General features: G+C 41.2%; 1 protein-coding gene across 1 annotated transcript in view; it reads right to left on the bottom strand.

The window, feature by feature from the left end:
• Window positions 1-14,659, bottom strand: part of LOC117259202 (uncharacterized) — a 32,906-nt gene extending 18,247 nt beyond the window's left edge. Inside the window, exons 1-10 of the mRNA XM_078167091.1 lie at window positions 14,620-14,659; window positions 14,489-14,521; window positions 12,718-12,754; window positions 9,187-9,302; window positions 4,841-4,963; window positions 3,562-3,738; window positions 2,760-2,864; window positions 2,463-2,639; window positions 1,661-1,765; window positions 1,364-1,540 (exon numbers count right to left, since the gene is read on the bottom strand). Of these exons, the coding sequence (XP_078023217.1) occupies window positions 1,364-1,540; window positions 1,661-1,765; window positions 2,463-2,639; window positions 2,760-2,864; window positions 3,562-3,738; window positions 4,841-4,963; window positions 9,187-9,302; window positions 12,718-12,754; window positions 14,489-14,521; window positions 14,620-14,644 (1,075 nt within the window). The 5' untranslated portion in view covers window positions 14,645-14,659. The remainder of the gene's footprint in view (window positions 1-1,363; window positions 1,541-1,660; window positions 1,766-2,462; window positions 2,640-2,759; window positions 2,865-3,561; window positions 3,739-4,840; window positions 4,964-9,186; window positions 9,303-12,717; window positions 12,755-14,488; window positions 14,522-14,619) is intronic.
• Window positions 14,660-17,709: the final 3,050 nt, after the last annotated feature.

Genomic DNA, 17,709 nt, shown 5'->3' with positions numbered 1-17,709 from the left:
ACTTGGAGAAAAAAAAATATTACGAAGCGTTGTTCCTGTGGGCTTCGACAACACTAAACCCTTAAGCTTGCCTAAGAAGGACTAAATGCACAAATTCGCTATTTTTAAGTATCGTATTGAGAGAAACTCTCACTCAGCCTTTTTTATTTTGTTCTGAAAATGTCAGTGTGCAACCTTGTTCTGTGGATGATAAACAAGGTGCAGATTGATAAAGGAGGAAATACAGTGAGTGCTGGATGGAGCAGAGAGTGACAACAACCCAACCTGCCCACATAAAAGGGTACTGTTTGCAGTGGAAACACTAAGCAGACCTAAGGTCTAGGTACCATGTCTGAAGGATTACCTTTGGTTCCGAAGGTACCATACTGAAAGTGTTTGGTGAGTATCTGACCAAATGTCTCCCCTTCTGTTCCTGAGATGTGATGTTAAGTAATGGCCACAAAAGTGTTTTGCAGAACATTATAATGACACAGTGAAGTTGATCTTTGACCTTTTGGGGATAAAATGTCATCATCTCATCATTTTATCCCATTAGCCATTTTTCTGGTGAAATTTTGTCATAATTAGCGCATGGATTATTGAGTTGTGGCCAGAAACATGTTTTGTGAGGTCACCGTGACCTTTGACCTTCAATCACCAAATTCTAATCAGTTCATTGTCGAGTCCAAATGGATGTTTGCGCCAAATTTGAAGTAATTCCTTTGAGGCAATCTTGAGTTATCGCCTTCACAAGAATGGGACATACATATGTACAGATGGACAGATGGATGAATGCCTCCAATGCGGAGGCTTGAAAAACATGCCTCATATAACCACCTCAATCGGAAGAGACTGGCCCGATCTGTAGGAAATTTCAGTCGAGTTGAGAGGGGTGGTGTTTAACTTTGATAATCCTTTCAAGAGGAAAACATAAGCACCTAATAACCACGTAAAGACCTCGTTCAATCATTTCTCTCTGATTGGAACAATCATATTTTTTCGTGCATGTTTGCCCCTCATGGGAGTAACATTAGGAGTTGTAGCTGGTGTGTGGGTAGCGACATGCTGCAACTGTGGGGGGAACCACTTTACAATGTGGATGTGTTAGTGCATGTGAACGCACGTCTTCTCACATCACTCTCTTTAGTATTCAAGTAAGCAGCTAAATTGGATTCTGTGGACTGAATGATTTCAATCAGATTGAAGAAATATTGTCTTTGTAATTATTCAAAACATTTTCTTATTTCATGAGGGTGGATTGCAGTGGGCAGATAAACTTCAAAAGTTCAATAATAAACATAAGCCTGAGGTAACAATCATCAACAGATTTTAAAGGTTTGCATAAAAATGCATCAGACAGGTGAGGGACGATGTTCAAACGCACCTGACTGCTTCATACAGCAGTTGGAATGTTTGGATTGTATCTCAAGATTGTCTTGACAGCAGCACTCAGTCTTCTTGTCGTACTGTTTCTGTCCACAGCACTCATGGTCAATGGAATTTCTCTTCAGGATGATCCTGCTCTTACTGCAACACAACTGTGTGGTGCTATCAAAAGCCTCTGTGGAATAGATCAAGAAGATGATTTAAACTCTATCACTTTCACCTCAGACACAACACAGTTGACATGAGTTAGAGTTTTTTTCACTAAGATACTGTGCTTGGATTCAGCTCTACTCACTATTACCACAGCATACGGCATTTGGTGCAGGGAAGGCTAGAGCAGTTGACTGACTGCAATCAATCTGTTTGCTGGGTGTGTTGTTAGGGTTCGTTCCATGGAGACCTACAAAGACAAAGTCAACAGACGGACACCATGCCCATTAATTACCATGAACTAATAGTTCCCTCTGCTATAATAACAATCAGAATTTTTAGGGCATAGAAATGAGTGATGAGTGGTGCACGCAATCATTTTTATATTCTAAGCACCATGTAGTTAGAAAACACAAAAGCTTATCTCCTGTAGCATTTTCTAAAATATGACAGTGGGATGAATTTATCGACGAGTCTCTGCTTGCATATTTGTTTTTCTATTTATATCTAATGTTGAATGATAAACATAAACCCTAGGGCTGCCCCTTGAAAGTCAGACATCTGAATGATCAGTTGGAGGCCCCTTAGTCAACTGAGACTGCTTCAAGTCAAGCAGTCTTTGGTCCCCAGATCTCACTGCGGAGTAAGCACTCTTGACTTTCACAATACAATGTACTTTGGTACAGAGCTGCAGACATGATGCAGCGGCACAAAGGAAGTGGTGAATTTACTGTTCACAGGTACTTATTACTTTGTTTACTATTGTACAGTGACCTTGAGTGTTTTGAAAGGCACTTTTCAAATAAAATGTATTATAATAATTATTATTATCAATGCAATGTAAAATGTTCAATAATAAACATAAACCTGAGGTAACAATCGTCAACAGATTTTAAAGGTTTGCATAAAAATGCATCAGACAGGTGAGGGACGATGTTCAAACGCACCTGACTGCTTCATACAGCAGTTGGAATGTTTGGATTGTATCTCAAGATTGTCTTGACAGCAGCACTCAGTCTTCTTGTCGTACTGTTTCTGTCCACAGCACTCATGGTCAATGGAATTTCTCTTCAGGATGATCCTGCTCTTACTGCAACACAGCTGTGTGGTGCTATCAAAAGCCTCTGTGGAATAGATCAAGAAGATGATTTAAACTCTATCACTTTCACCTCAGACACAACACAGTTGACATGAGTTAGAGTTTTTTTCACTAAGATACTGTGCTTGGATTCAGCTCTACTCACTATTACCACAGCATACGGCATTTGGTGCAGGGAAGGCTAGAGCAGTTGACTGACTGCAATCAATCTGTTTGCTGGGTGTGTTGTTAGGGTTCGTTCCATGGAGACCTACAAAGACAAAGTCAACAGATGGACACCATGCCCATTAATTACCATGAACTAATAGTTCCCTCTGCTATGATAACAATCAGAATTTTTAGGGCATAGAAATGAGTGATGAGTGGTGCACGCAATCATTTTTATATGCTAAGCACCATGTAGTTAGAAAACACAAAAGCTTATCTCCAGTAGCATTTTCTAAAATATGACAGTGGGATGAATTTATCGACGAGTCTCTGCTTGCATATTTGTTTTTCTATTTATATCTAATGTTGAATGATAAACATAAACCCTAGGGCTGCCCCTTGAAAGTCAGACATCTGAATGATCAGTTGGAGGCCCCTTAGTCAACTGAGACTGCTTCAAGTCAAGCAGTCTTTGGTCCCCAGATCTCACTGCGGAGTAAGCACTCTTGACTTTCACAGCACAATGTACTTTGGTACAGAGCTGCAGACATGATGCAGCGGCACAAAGGAAGTGGTGAATTTACTGTTCACAGGTACTTATTACTTTGTTTACTATTGTACAGTGACCTTGAGTGTTTTGAAAGGCACTTTTCAAATAAAATGTATTATAATAATTATTATTATCAATGCAATGTAAAATGTTCAATAATAAACATAAACCTGAGGTAACAATCGTCAACAGATTTTAAAGGTTTGCATAAAAATGCATCAGACAGGTGAGGGACGATGTTCAAACGCACCTGACTGCTTCATACAGCAGTTGGAATGTTTGGATTGTATTTCAAGATTGTCTTGACAGCAGCACTCAGTCTTCTTGTCGTACTGTTTCTGTCCACAGCACTCATGGTCAATGGAATTTCTCTCCAGGATGATCCTGCTCTTACTGCAACACAACTGTGTGTCTTCATCATAAGCCTCTGTGGAATAGATCAAGAAGATGATTAAAACTGTATCATTTTTACCTTAGCCACAACTGAGGTGACAAGCCTCTATATGTCCTGCAGACCACAAGTGTTTGGATAGAATGCTATAAAACACAACATAATATGCGTTAAATGTACCATTGTGAAAGACTGAGGGGAAACAGTTGCAACATCATATCAGCAGAATCATTCATTTTCCGTAATCTACTTCTGTAATTTTGAATCGGATTATCATTACATTTATATGTGTAGAATACCTGACAGGGTGCATGTATTTGTGGTAAGGCTCTAAGGCCCTGTGTCCACCAAGGCCTTTTGTTCGTAGCTAAAAAAAACACCAGGTGCTTCTCAGGAAATGCCAAGCTCAGAGCTTAAGAGCAATTTGGAGGCGCAGTGTTTTCTCAGCTGAGATGCTTTGGTTGCATCTGGTTGCAATGATAAGGAATATCTGTGGGAGTAAGACTTTTGGCGCAAGGAAGAGCACTTGCTCTGGGTGAAGGGAAGGCTGAAGCACGTAGGGAGACACACCAGTCTGGGTTCATGAGAAGAAGTACACATATATATGCATATATAAATGTATTTCTCCTCCATTGTTGCTGTTGTTGGTCAACACTTGTAAGATCTGACAGTTGGTCTTTGTGGTATTTGTCCCTCCTCCACTGTGATTGAACGGCTGGGTGAAAAGTGACAGGGAAGAGTGCAGCGTTTAAACTAAAGTTGGTCATTTTTCAGCTCTCTGCACTCTGCTGGCGTTTGTAGTGTAGCGTAAATATGCAGTGCCCCATTGAATACAGTTACAAAAATACGCTGGCCTCAGGTAAAAATGATTTGGTGAACACGGCCCCTAAGCTCTTTAGCTCAGCCTTACAGTTGCTGTCCTTATACAGAGTTCAATATGCTCTTAACAAACATCTGTACTTGTCTGGTTGTTGTTCAGTCACTAAAAATTAATGGACAACTTAGTGAACAATTGGGAATTTTTAGTGGGAATGGTACACATTACAATAACAGAACCTAAAGAAATTATACTTTGTAAATGTATACTGTATGTTTATACGATGCCTTATGTCCATCAATTGTGTCCAGTTCTTCTCACCTTTCCCACAACATCGGGCCTTTGGCACAGGTTTGGCTACGACGCTTAAGTGACAACATATTTCATTGAGTTTGTCGTAGGCCTTCAGTCCACAGCAAACTGACACCTTTTGACTGAGACCATCTGTAACATACAAACACAGACATCAGCACCACAGTCACAGCTGGAAGTGCTGTATGTTAGAGTGGAGCAAAAACAGTGCTGGGAAGTTCCCATTTGCGATGACATGCAATATTCAGACAGACAGTACAACAGTATAATGCAAAACACAAGGCTTTGTATTACAGCTGCTTTTCCATCTTTTTGTTCTTGAACTGGAAGCAGCACAGAAGACGGTCAGAGAGGAGCTAATGGAAACAAGATACTTGTGTGTTCCATTAAAGTGCGTCATCTGAACTATGTGTTATGTGCATCATGCTGAGTGAAAGACAAAAATTCACAGAGCAGACAAAAACAGCTCCAGCAATGTTTTTTGATTGTGCCGAAACACCTAAAATAATATTATAAATAATATTACACTATAAAAGCTTTTTTTTTATCCTATCATTTTATCATGCTGGCACACAGATATGGTATAACATTTGGTATTTATTTGGATTTATTATTGATTTATCAGCCAGAAGGTGTAATGGTGCAATAATGAGTAGTGATGTTAGCAGTAGTGACGCACTCAGTTTCCAGTTTTTTTAGCTACACCTTTCAGTCTAAGGCAATAAAATTTAACAACATTACAAACTACAGCCTCAAAAACTGCTGCACAGTTGAATCAAGATCTCAATAAACCCTGAACATTATAATGTTCATAAAGATAGAATATATCACAGGACCATTTTATTAGACTGCACTAGTTATGCCTCTACACTGGCAATAGCCATTGCCCGAGGCATAATGTTTTGGGGTTTTCCGTCTGTACTTCCCTTGTTCATGAAGCGATATCTCAAGAACATCTTGTGGAAATTTCAAATTTGGTACAAACGTCCACTTGGACGCCATGATGAACTGATTAGATTTTGGGAGCCCATAAGTCAAAGGTCAAGGTCACTGTGACTTTATCTGTCTGATTCACGCAAGTGCCCTATCTCAGGAACACCTTGAGGGAATTTCTTCAAATTTGGCACAGGCACAAATGTCCGCTTGGACTCAGTGATGGACTGTTTACAATTTGGTGGTCAAAGGTCAGTGTCACTGTGACCTTGTGCCCATCTTGTTCTCTTGAATGTGGTATGTCAAGAACACTTTGAGGGAATTTCTTCAAATATGGCACTAATGTCCACTAAGACTAAGGAATGAACTGATTACATTTTGGTGGTTGAACATCAAAGGTCAAGGTCACTGTGACCTTGTTTGTCTCATTCTCCTGAATGTGATATGTCAAGAATGCCTTGTGGGAATTTATTTAAATTTGGCACAAACATTCACTAGGACTCAAGGATAAACTGACTAGATTAGACTTTGGTAATCAAGGGTCATGAAACATGTTTTTGGCCATAACTCAAGAATTCATATGATATTTAACAACATTTTCCACAAATGTCTATACTGAAGAAGTGATGACACTTTATGTATGTTATATATACATAATATATATATGTATGTTATATATATATATATATATATATACATATATATATATATATATTTGCAAATATATATATTTGCATATATATTTGCAAAAATGGGAGGGGTGTACTCACTTATGCCCAAAAGGGTTAAGGCAGTGCTAGATAATAATGGTTAGCACACAAAATATTGACACTTTAGGCACAATTTGGACATGTTCACTGTTGGGTGTACTCACTTATGCTGCCAGCTGTTTAGATGTTGATGGCTGTGTTTTGAGTAATATTCAGAGGAAGGTAAATCTATACTACTATACAAGCTGTACACTGACTACTTTAAGTTATATCAGAGTGTCATTTCTATAGTGTTGTCCAATGAAAAGATATAATGAAATATTTGCAAAAATGGGAGGGGTGTACTCACTTACGTGAGATACTGTATATATATACACAGTACAGGCCAAAAGTTTGGACACACCTTCTCATTCAATGCGTTTTCTTTATTTTCATGACTATTTACATTGTAGATTCTCACTGAAGGCATCAAAACTATGAATGAACACATGTGGAGTTATGTACTTAACAAAAAAAGGTGAAATAACTGAAAACATGTTTTATATTCTAGTTTCTTCAAAATAGCCACCCTTTGCTCTGATTACTGCTTTGCACACTCTTGGCATTCTCTCCATGAGCTTCAAGAGGTAGTCACCTGAAATGGTTTTCCAACAGTCTTGAAGGAGTTCCCAGAGGTGTTTAGGACTTGTTGGCCCCTTTGCCTTCACTCTGCGGTCCAGCTCACCCCAAACCATCTGGATTGGGTTCAGGTCCGGTGACTGTGGAGGCCAGGTCATCTGCCGCAGCACTCCATCACTCTCCTTCTTGGTCAAATAGCCCTTACACAGCCTGGAGGTGTGTTTGGGGTCATTGTCCTGTTGAAAAATAAATGATGGTCCAACTAAACGCAAACCGGATGGGATGGCATGTCACTGCAGGATGCTGTGGTAGCCATGCTGGTTCAGTGTGCCTTCAATTTTGAATAAATCCCCAACAGTGTCACCAGCAAAACACCCCCACACCATCACACCTCCTCCTCCATGCTTCACAGTGGGAACCAGGCATGTGGAATCCATCCGTTCACCTTTTCTGCGTCTCACAAAGACACAGCGGTTGGAATCAAAGATCTCAAATTTGGACTCATCAGACCAAAGCACAGATTTCCACTGGTCTAATGTCCATTCCTTGTGTTTCTTGGCCCAAACAAATCTCTTCTGCTTGTTGCCTCTCCTTAGCAGTGGTTTCCTAGCAGCTATTTGACCATGAAGGCCTGATTGGCGCAGTCTCCTCTTAACAGTTGTTCTAGAGATGGGTCTGCTGCTAGAACTCTGTGTGGCATTCATCTGGTCTCTGATCTGAGCTGCTGTTAACTTGCGATTTCTGAGGCTGGTGACTCGAATGAACTTATCCTCAGAAGCAGAGGTGACTCTTGGTCTTCCTTTCCTGGGTCGGTCCTCATGTGTGCCAGTTTCATTGTAGCGCTTGATGGTTTTTGCGACTCCACTTGGGGACACATTTAAAGTTTTTGCAATTTTGCGGACTGACTGACCTTCATTTCTTAAAGTAATGATGGCCACTCGTTTTTCTTTAGTTAGCTGATTGGTTCTTGCCATAATATGAATTTTAACAGTTGTCCAATAGGGCTGTCGGCTGTGTATTAACCTGACTTCTGCACAACACAACTGATGGTCCCAACCCCATTGATAAAGCAAGAAATTCCACTAATTAACCCTGATAAGGCACACCTGTGAAGTGGAAACCATTTCAGGTGACTACCTCTTGAAGCTCATCCAGAGAATGCCAAGAGTGTGCAAAGCAGTAATCAGAGCAAAGGGTGGCTATTTTGAAGAAACTAGAATATAAAACATGTTTTCAGTTATTTCACCTTTTTTGTTAAGTACATAACTCCACATGTGTTCATTCATAGTTTTGATGCCTTCAGTGAGAATCTACAATGTAAATAGTCATGAAAATAAAGAAAACGCATTGAATGAGAAGGTGTGTCCAAACTTTTGGCCTGTACTGTATATATATATATATATATATATATATATATATATATATATATATACATGTATATGACATGATTGTAAACTGAAACTACAACTTGACTGGTTCACAGAGTCATATAACCACGAGGCGGTAGTTCTAGTTTTAGCTAGGTGTATCTAAAAAAACTGGCAATTGTTAGTATATATTGAGTTAAATATACAGATTTTTTATAGCGTAGGTATTAAATAAACCTCTTTAAACATGACATAGAATTCAGCATACAGTAATGTGTTGCTCTGTTTTCCTTGAGTGTTCATTTAGGTGACAAAATGCATATTTAATTACAATGCGAAAATCATCCAACTACTTATTACCCACATGGATGAGTAATATCACAATCATCAATCATCAAGTCGTCATACAGCCAGAGGAGACGCTGTGCCTAGACTAGGAGACAGTGGGTCTTTACTCTTTACACTGCTTTACAGGTGCCAGGTTATGGTGCAATCATCACCTGTGATCACATACCTGAGGTAGAGCACTGAGGTTTTAAACAAGCTGAAATACAGGGTAGCTACCACATGAAGCCGTTTAAAGTTTGTTGTGCCATTATATGTCTTTAATAATATCATTAAATTCTCTTATCATGTACAACAGCTCCTCTCCATGTTTTTTTAGCTGAAATCACAAAAACTTTCATTCCAAGTTCTTGTCCGTTTGACACGAATGTGTGGCCATTACCTGTTTGGTTGTATCTATCTTCTGCTTTACAACAAGTGGCTTTTTCAGGGTTGAAAGCATTCCCTCCACAACATGACAGCCCTACCCCTGGATGAAGTTGATTCTTGCAGGTTTTTCTGCGTTAACATCACAGTGAATAGACAATAAAGTTATTTTACACATGAACTGAGCCTCCTTTCATTCTATGCACATTTCATCCTTGTCCTTTGTAACACTGCCCTCTGATGGACTTTTGTGAAAACACTCTAGAACAAGTACACGCATTTCCACCCTTGCTCTTGCATTTAAAACATATTATGCAGGAAAAAGAGAAGACCCACGGTAAAAGATCACATTTTAAGGCTCCAGCAGGGAAGGATTTGGCTTTCAACAGGAACAAACAGTTGCTGGGCTCTTCAACAGGGTGTGCAACGAAGAGAACGCAGGGTGGGAGATCACAGTCAAAGTCAGAATCAGTGTACACATGCGAGGAATTCAACTCTGGTTTTCCATTGGATTGCTCTATTTGTTAAAATTTGCTATTGTTGTCATAACAAGTAGCTATTCTCAGAGAATTACGTGTAGAGCAGAGTAAAAACCAGACTGTCAATGCAACTGTCATCATTCAACTGTTACTCATCCATTATTAATTCATCTTGGGACCATTATTGTGCTCAGTAAAAGTGATGATACACTAAAGAAAAGCTCATAGGGTCACGGGTAACCATAGGATGGATTGCTTAAGAATCATTGTTATACAAGAGTAAATGTCAATCCAGTTTTAAGCTTTTGATATAATAGCCCAAGCTGTCGGTGAGACTTTGACATGCGCCGTGTCACCGAAATCATTAGGGAATTGTTCTATGGGAATTTGACCAGTCGTTGGCATCAGACCATGGTTTCATCTCCAAAATAGCGTATCAGTGACTACAGCATAGCCAAATTATCCCTCCCTCTATCCTTCTGTCATGACACACATTTGTACATCTGTACTTGTGGGGAAGTTCAGACACATGCCCTTAAAAAGATAGCTGAGATCATATGAAGTGGGGTTGTATAGGGTACTTATCCATAGTCAGCGTTTCACCTACAGAAGATGTCTGCAGGCAGTGGTGTAGTGGAGGGTATACTCAGGTATACGAGGTATACCCACTTCTTTTTCTATCCAGTTACAGTATACCCACCTATCAGCTAAAAAGCCATTGTAATACATAGGAGAATATGCCCACTTCCTCATCGGTAACCTACCTATCTACCTAGTAGTACACCCACCTCATCAATTACCACTACACCACTGTCTGCAGGCACACTCCCAGTTTGGAGAAGTGGGGGGTGTGCAGAGCCGACGCAACGTACTGCTGTGGATGGAGGAAAGCAGCTAAACATTTTAGCCACCTCAAAATGCTCTAACCCAAAAAAGTCTACAACAGTTTATGTTGTGTATTTACACCACTTTACCTTCCCATCAGACAGCCCTCTCAGATGAGGAAGCCATTAACGGCTTCAGCTCCCCATCTATGCTTTGGACAAAGCCTAAAGACTCCCTTGACAAAAAAAAAAATAAATAAAAAATTGGGTCACTGAACGCGATTGCTGCTGTTCTCCCACTACCTTGACCAGTTACTTAGTTTGTGATATTGTGTGACTTTGGTGAATCAAAACGAACCACTTTAAATGCCAAATTCACACAGTAACCCTGATGGTAGACCAGCAGCTCCTGTTCAGTAAAGTTAAATCCCTGTTTTTCTTACTGGAATTTGGCACTGAAGAGAGCAATATAACATTTTCAGTTACCCATCAGAAATTGCTGTCTGACAGTATAGCAAAGAAAATCATCTGAATGTAGTGTACACTTAAACTGATAATTTTTTCAGGTGGCTAAAATTCAGCGATCATACAAAACATTAAAACCACTGACAGGTGAAGTGAACAACATTGACCATCTTGTTACAATGCAATGTTCTGCTGGGAAACCATGGGTTCTGGCATTCATGTGGATGCCACCTGACATGCTCTGACATTTAACGGCGATGCAGCTGGGCGTGCACGACGATGGAGACATTTTAAACGGGCAATGCTTGCTTGTTTTCGGCACCCCCGAGGCATGGATACTAATGACGTCAGATTCTGGGTGAGTCATTGATCTCTACTGATTGGTTAGGGAAAAATCAAATTCTCTCCCCCTTGTAAATCGCCTTCAATGGAGGTGATGTCAGACTGAAGGTTCTGGGAGCTTCAGTCTGACACTCAGGCTATTGACAGGTCAGAGCCAAGTCCAGTCCAAGGAGCAACCACCATGGATCGGGGGTACCACTGGGGTACCAGCACATCCCTCAGATGTTCGCTGAGATTGGGATCTGAGGTATTTGGAGGCAAGGTCAACACCTTGCGCTCTTTGTCCCATTCCTGGGGTCATTCCTGAGCAGTTTTTGTGAAGTCGCATGGTGCAATGTCCCGGTGGGGGGCCACTGCCATTGACCAGTGACGTTGCCATGAGGGGGGGCCCTTGGTCTGCAACAGTGTTTGGGTGGGTGAGCACATCATGTAGCATCCACATGAATGCCAGGATGCAAGGTTTCAAAGCAGAACATTGCACTGTACCAAGATGATCAATGTTACTTCACCAGTGGTTTTAATGTTTTGGCTGATCAGTGAATGTTTTGTTATTTACCCCTCCACAGCAGTAAGCTACATTGCTTAGCTTCCCTGCCTGCTTCTCTAAACTGGGGTGTGCCAATTGACTAACCTGGTAAGACTTTCCTGGTGACATGAGCTCAACATTCTGTTTCGCTCTCTCTGTCAGTCTGCATTCATGCAACACTAAACACTTTCAGTGGGTGGGAGTAGTCACCTTGACAGACAAACTCCTTCAGCCCACATGTAACGAAATACCAGGGAACATCGTATTCATTGCCATCGGAGCCATTTGATAAATCAAGCTTTTGCAAAATCCAATCAGAGAAATGGGGAAAACGACTCTTCCCGCAAGAAACTCTGCGTGTGCATACTCTGGTTCTTGTTTAATTGTCGTTATTGGCTCTATTTCTGCATATTTATTGCTGTGTTTACTTTGCTAACATTAAAGTTGGCGCTTGTGGCTTTGGGAGGTGCCATTCCTGTTGTGCAAGCGTTTACGTGATCGACCACAGTGCAGTCCCAGACTGCCTGCTTACATTGTCAGCTACAGTACGGATCCTTGATTCATTTATTTGGACTTTGATTCCTGGAAGTGTTTGGGGCGGCATCGAGTCCAGACTGATACAGAGAGTGGAAAAGAATTTGGAACTCACGTCATCAGGATGGTCTTATCAGGCCACTGACTGACATCTACTGTAGGTAATACACTGACTGTGTGTAAGCAGCTACCTCATACACATCACCTCAAAAAATCCAAAACGATCCCTTTAACCTCTGAAAGACCAGCCAAAATGTCTTCAACTTTGCTAAAATGCTTTCACTCCCAAAGCACTGGAAATGCATAATGGTCCTCACAAACACACACACACACACACACACACACACACACACACACACACACAGTGAGAAACTCACTCGTTGCTGTTGCTCTTCAAGGCTGCTGGAGCTCCCTCTGTCCACAAACACAAAGGTTAGAAGTGCTGGGTCAGTGGACAAATTCCAGACTAAATGTGTAATTGTTTGGAGATGAGCAATACATTCTGTTGAAAATAAGCTCTTTCGTCCTGTGTGAAATGCAATAGCACCCTTCTTGACACTATGATCAATATATAATGTAATAATATTCACATATGCACATAGAATTTAAAAAAAATATATGTAATTTTACTTTTACTTAAATATGTATGTGTCATGTTTTGTAACTGTTCATTTCAAGTCACACCCATGAGAATGAGAACAAAAGTCACATGGGAAAGCTCCGACGAACTGTGAGAATGTTAGCAGACTCAGCAGGGACGTTTGCTCAGAGATACTATAGATACTCATTCCATCCCAACATATTGGCATCTAAGATAAGAGACATGCATACACAGACTGCACCTTGTCAGCTTTCCCTTGCTCAAAAACCTGCCCAATTCTCCAGGGTCAAATCAGAGGCACACGCTTATCCACCTCCTCAGTTTACACCCTCTGGCTTCACTGTCAATGATTACTCATCACAACATGCTGCGAAATGCTGCGTGACTACAATGCAGTCTGTGCCGTCTTTTTTTTCCGACTCCAGCCCACATGGAAAAGTAGACACATCTCACGTTTAATGGCATGCAACAGAAAAATGTCATTAAAATTTACACGCACTTTTCATGAGCTTGAGGCGTGCTGGGACAATAGAATTTTAATTAATTAATTTTAATGCTTTATGATTTGATGTCAGTGATTATCTCCTCTCAAACCACAAGACTATAGATCATTACAGCCCGCAGGATAATCGCGCCACTTCTGCGACACAGTTGCGCACATCCAAAAACCGTTTAAGGCAGGTGCTGGACCAGTTAAACATGCTGAAAGGTCCGCACACTGCAGCTCCCTAACATTCATTTTGAGCACATTCACACTAGGGCTGTCAGACCGAACTTCGCTATTCGAAAACAATTCGAATTATTGTAAAAGTAAGCATATTCAAAGTTGGAAACTAAGGTTCGAATATTTTGAAAAAAAAAAACGGCGCTCTATCGTGCATTAAGAGATGTTTTTTTGGGGAAATACATGACTGTCAGAGAAGCCCCGTTTACAAACAGACCTACAATCCATCTCTCCTCTCCTTTCCTCTCATCTCTCTCTTCTCAGCGGAGGGTGCCCTGTCAGCCCTGCGCTGACAGTGACAGGGCGCATCTCTTTGATCCGAAGTGACACAGCCCGTTTGCTCATGCTTCGGGGTAGTTCAATAGAGTAATTGCAAATAAATATTGTTTTAATGTGTAACTATTGAAATGTTGTAGCCTATACCAAGGAAAGATTCGAATATTATTCGAATTTTTAACATAAAAAACATTAAAAATTCGAATCTGATTTTGGGGGAAGATTGACAGCCCTACTTCACACGTCTGGAGGACACTGAAGAAGAACACACACTCAAAACGCCCCTTGTGGATTAACTGCACTTAAAGAAGCATTTGTTCCAGATTTATTGCCACTTGGGCAACGCGCCTCACACATGCACATACCTGTCTCCCACCCCCAACCCCTTGACTCTCATTCTCACACGCTCACTGACACTTTAATTTAAAATACCATCCCAGCTTGGACGTGGAAAAAACCCTGAACACATACATGACACTGAGAGAAGAATAAATGATCTCTGGGATGGCTCACTGAACATGCTGTGTAATTAATCAGGTCTACTTACCACAGCCAATAGAAAAGCCGCAAATCAGCCAAACTGGAAAAATGCAACCAGATGCATGAGTATATTGGAAACAAACTGTCACTGCCATAAATCCAAAATGTACTTGTGAAAAAGATGCGCCCATAGCCTACCCAGTCCGAGAGCCCAGCAGATCATCTTGCTGCTGACCTGCTGTACCGCAGAATGAGATGCGCTATGATGCTGAGACAGGCCTGCTTTAAAACACTGCCAATGGGCCACTCCTACCACGCAATACACACCTAAAAATATGTCACCCATAAAGCTTCTGAGTTAAGACGTTCTCTATCGACAGCGCTCACCAGTGTAGATGTGACTCATGATTGAAACTTCCTCTTTTTTATCAAAGGTACGAAAATGAGGTGTTGCATCAGGTGGAATAGGCTAAACTTCACATGACGCCACTCTGTATGCACATAGTTTACTGATGGACAAAGGGACAGCTGGTGAAAAATTACACGAGTGATTCAGGCTGTTTGCTTACAGTGCGTAAGCTTATTTTTCCCAATTTATATTGACGCCCAAATTGTGGAATGTTGCATGTGCAGGCATGTGTCTGGTGAAGCTGGGGGGGTCCTCCGGGAAGATGATCTCGAAGCTGATGTAAGGAGGTGGACACCACTTCGTGAAGGCGTAGGTTTTTAGATGGAGGGGAGTCCCTGGTGAATTTTTATGCATGAATTTGTGCCTTGTCTGCATCAATTTATGGTGTAAATGCCGTTAATTATGCTAAAACAAAAGTCCTGTACCTTTATGGTTTTATTGGGGTTGGGGGTGGGGGGGGGGCGGGGGGGGGGGGGTATAAGGATGTAAGTTGTGGTAAGGATCAAAGCCCACAAGACAACACTCATGGTCCAGCTGTCAGCTGTGTGAGAGACTCCGCATTTGTCTTTCCTTAACTGGCCACAGTGACCAAAAGATGGTCAGAACAGACTAAAACGTGTTTGTTTTTTCACTGACTAATCTCATATTTCACCAGGCCTGTTGTTATTTCGGAGCCTGAGAACTCAGATTCAGATTTCTCAGTTGAATGTTAATATTGTAAACCCCAGAGAAATAAGGTCGAAGTGTAACCGTTCAAGTAGCCTATCTTCAAATAGTCTAGTTGGTGGGAAAGGGATGGATAAGACAGCCCAGGCTGGACTCAAGCCCGGCCGCTGCGGCAACACCCCCGTATATGGGGCGCCCGCTCCATCCACCAAGCCATCGACGCCCCACTATCACCATTTTTAAACGTCTTTTAAACTGCAAAATGCTCACTGTAATACAAAACTGTAACAGTGGCTCTATCATCAGCATCTAAGGTAGCTACACATGTCATGTTGACACATTTATTTAAAGATAAAGATGACCACGTCACATATTGCAATACAGTTTGTAAGCGATAATTTAATGGACAATTCAACACAGTGATGCAGTGGTTAGCGTTGTTGCCTCACAGCAGGAGGGTTCCTGGTTTTGAACCCAAGGTGGAGGAGCCATTATGTGCAGAAGTGTATGTTCTCACTGTGTCAGCGTGGGTTTTTTTCCAGGTACTCCAGCTTCCTCTGACAGCAAAGACGTGCAGGTTAACTGGTGAATGAATTGGCCGAAGGTGTGAATGTGAGCATGAATGGTTGTCTGTCTCTATGTGTCAGAGCTGTGATAGCCTTCTTGACTTTGACAACAGACAATATTACTGATGTATTAAATAACGTTGCGGAGCACTTTTTTTATTCCGACGCCACACAGTCACATCTACAGTACACGCATGAACATGAACACATGCTTGCTCAGATTACCACTCTAACATTCACACACAACAGGCCAAGTCTATTTACACATAAACGCACAGATGAAACTATAGCAAACAACAAAGTACATCCAGTCCACAACCACAACCAAAACTCATCTTGCTGCCTTGAATCTAAATCAACATCATATTCATTATCATCACAAGTCAGCACTCATATCAGACTGATGTGCAGAGCCGCACACACACACACACACACACACACACACACACACACACAACAACAACAAAACAAGCGCAGCTGTGCAGTTACTGAAAAGTAACCGGAACGCTGAATTTCTGACCATTACCGCCCGCAACCGCAATGTGTATGTCCACTCCTGCCCACTCCCGCAAAACTCTGAGAATTTATGCCCGCACAATAATAGAGATGCATTGATTTTGTGTCTTCTCCCATCCCGCAGGAAAAAACACGTCATTTTATAGGCTATTACTGTAATAAATACAGTCAGGTCCATAATTATTTGGACAATGATACAGTTGTCATCATTTTGGCTCTGTACACCACCACAATGGGTTTTAAATGAAACAATGAATACCTGCTTAAAGTGCAGACTCTCAGCTTTCATTTAAGGCTTTTTTCAAAAATGTAGTATGAACCATGTAGGAATTACAACCATTTCTTCACACAGTCCCCCGACTTTAAGGGCTCATAAGTATTTGGACAAACTAACATAATCATCAATTAAACAGTCAGTTTTAATACTTGGTTGCAAATCCTTTACAGTCAATGACTGCCTGAAGTGTTGGACACATAGGCATCATCAGATGCTGGGTTTCTTCCCTGGTTATGCTCTGCCAGCCCTTTACTGTAGCCGTCTGCACTTTCTGCTTGTGTTTTGGGTGTTTTGCCCTCAGTTTTGGCTTCAGCAAGAGAAACGCATGCTCAATTGGATTCAGGTCAGATGATATGACTTGGTCATTGCAGAACATTCCACTTCTTTGCCTTAAAAATGTCTTTGGTTGCTTTTGCAGTATGCTTCAGGTCAATGTCCAACTGCACTGTGAAGCATCGTCCAATGAGTTTTGAAGCATTTGGTTGAATCTGAGCAGATAATGGTGCCCCAAACACTTCAGCTTTCATCCTGCTGCTCTTGTAAGCAAGACAAGACTTCACTAGAATAAATACAGAGGGTTTATCACAAGATGCAAACCATTGGTTAGCCTTAAAAATGGAAGGCCAGATTAGAGTTTGTCAAAAACCATCTAAAAAGCCTGTACAGTTGTGGAACAGCATACTATGGACAGATAAAACAAATATCAACTACCAGAATGATGGGAAGACAAGAGAAAGAAGAAGGGAAGGAACTGCTCATGATCCAAAGCACACCACCTCATCAGTGAAGCATGGTGGAGGTACTGTTATGTCATGGCCATGTATGGCTGCCAGTGGAACTGGTTCTCTTGTATT

The sequence above is a fragment of the Epinephelus lanceolatus genome, chromosome 4 (assembly GCF_041903045.1).
Source record: "Epinephelus lanceolatus isolate andai-2023 chromosome 4, ASM4190304v1, whole genome shotgun sequence".
NCBI classification, from domain to species: Eukaryota; Metazoa; Chordata; class Actinopteri; order Perciformes; family Serranidae; genus Epinephelus; species Epinephelus lanceolatus.
The sequence above is the reverse complement of the archived record's forward strand: the minus strand, read 5'-3'. Positions and strand labels throughout refer to the sequence as shown.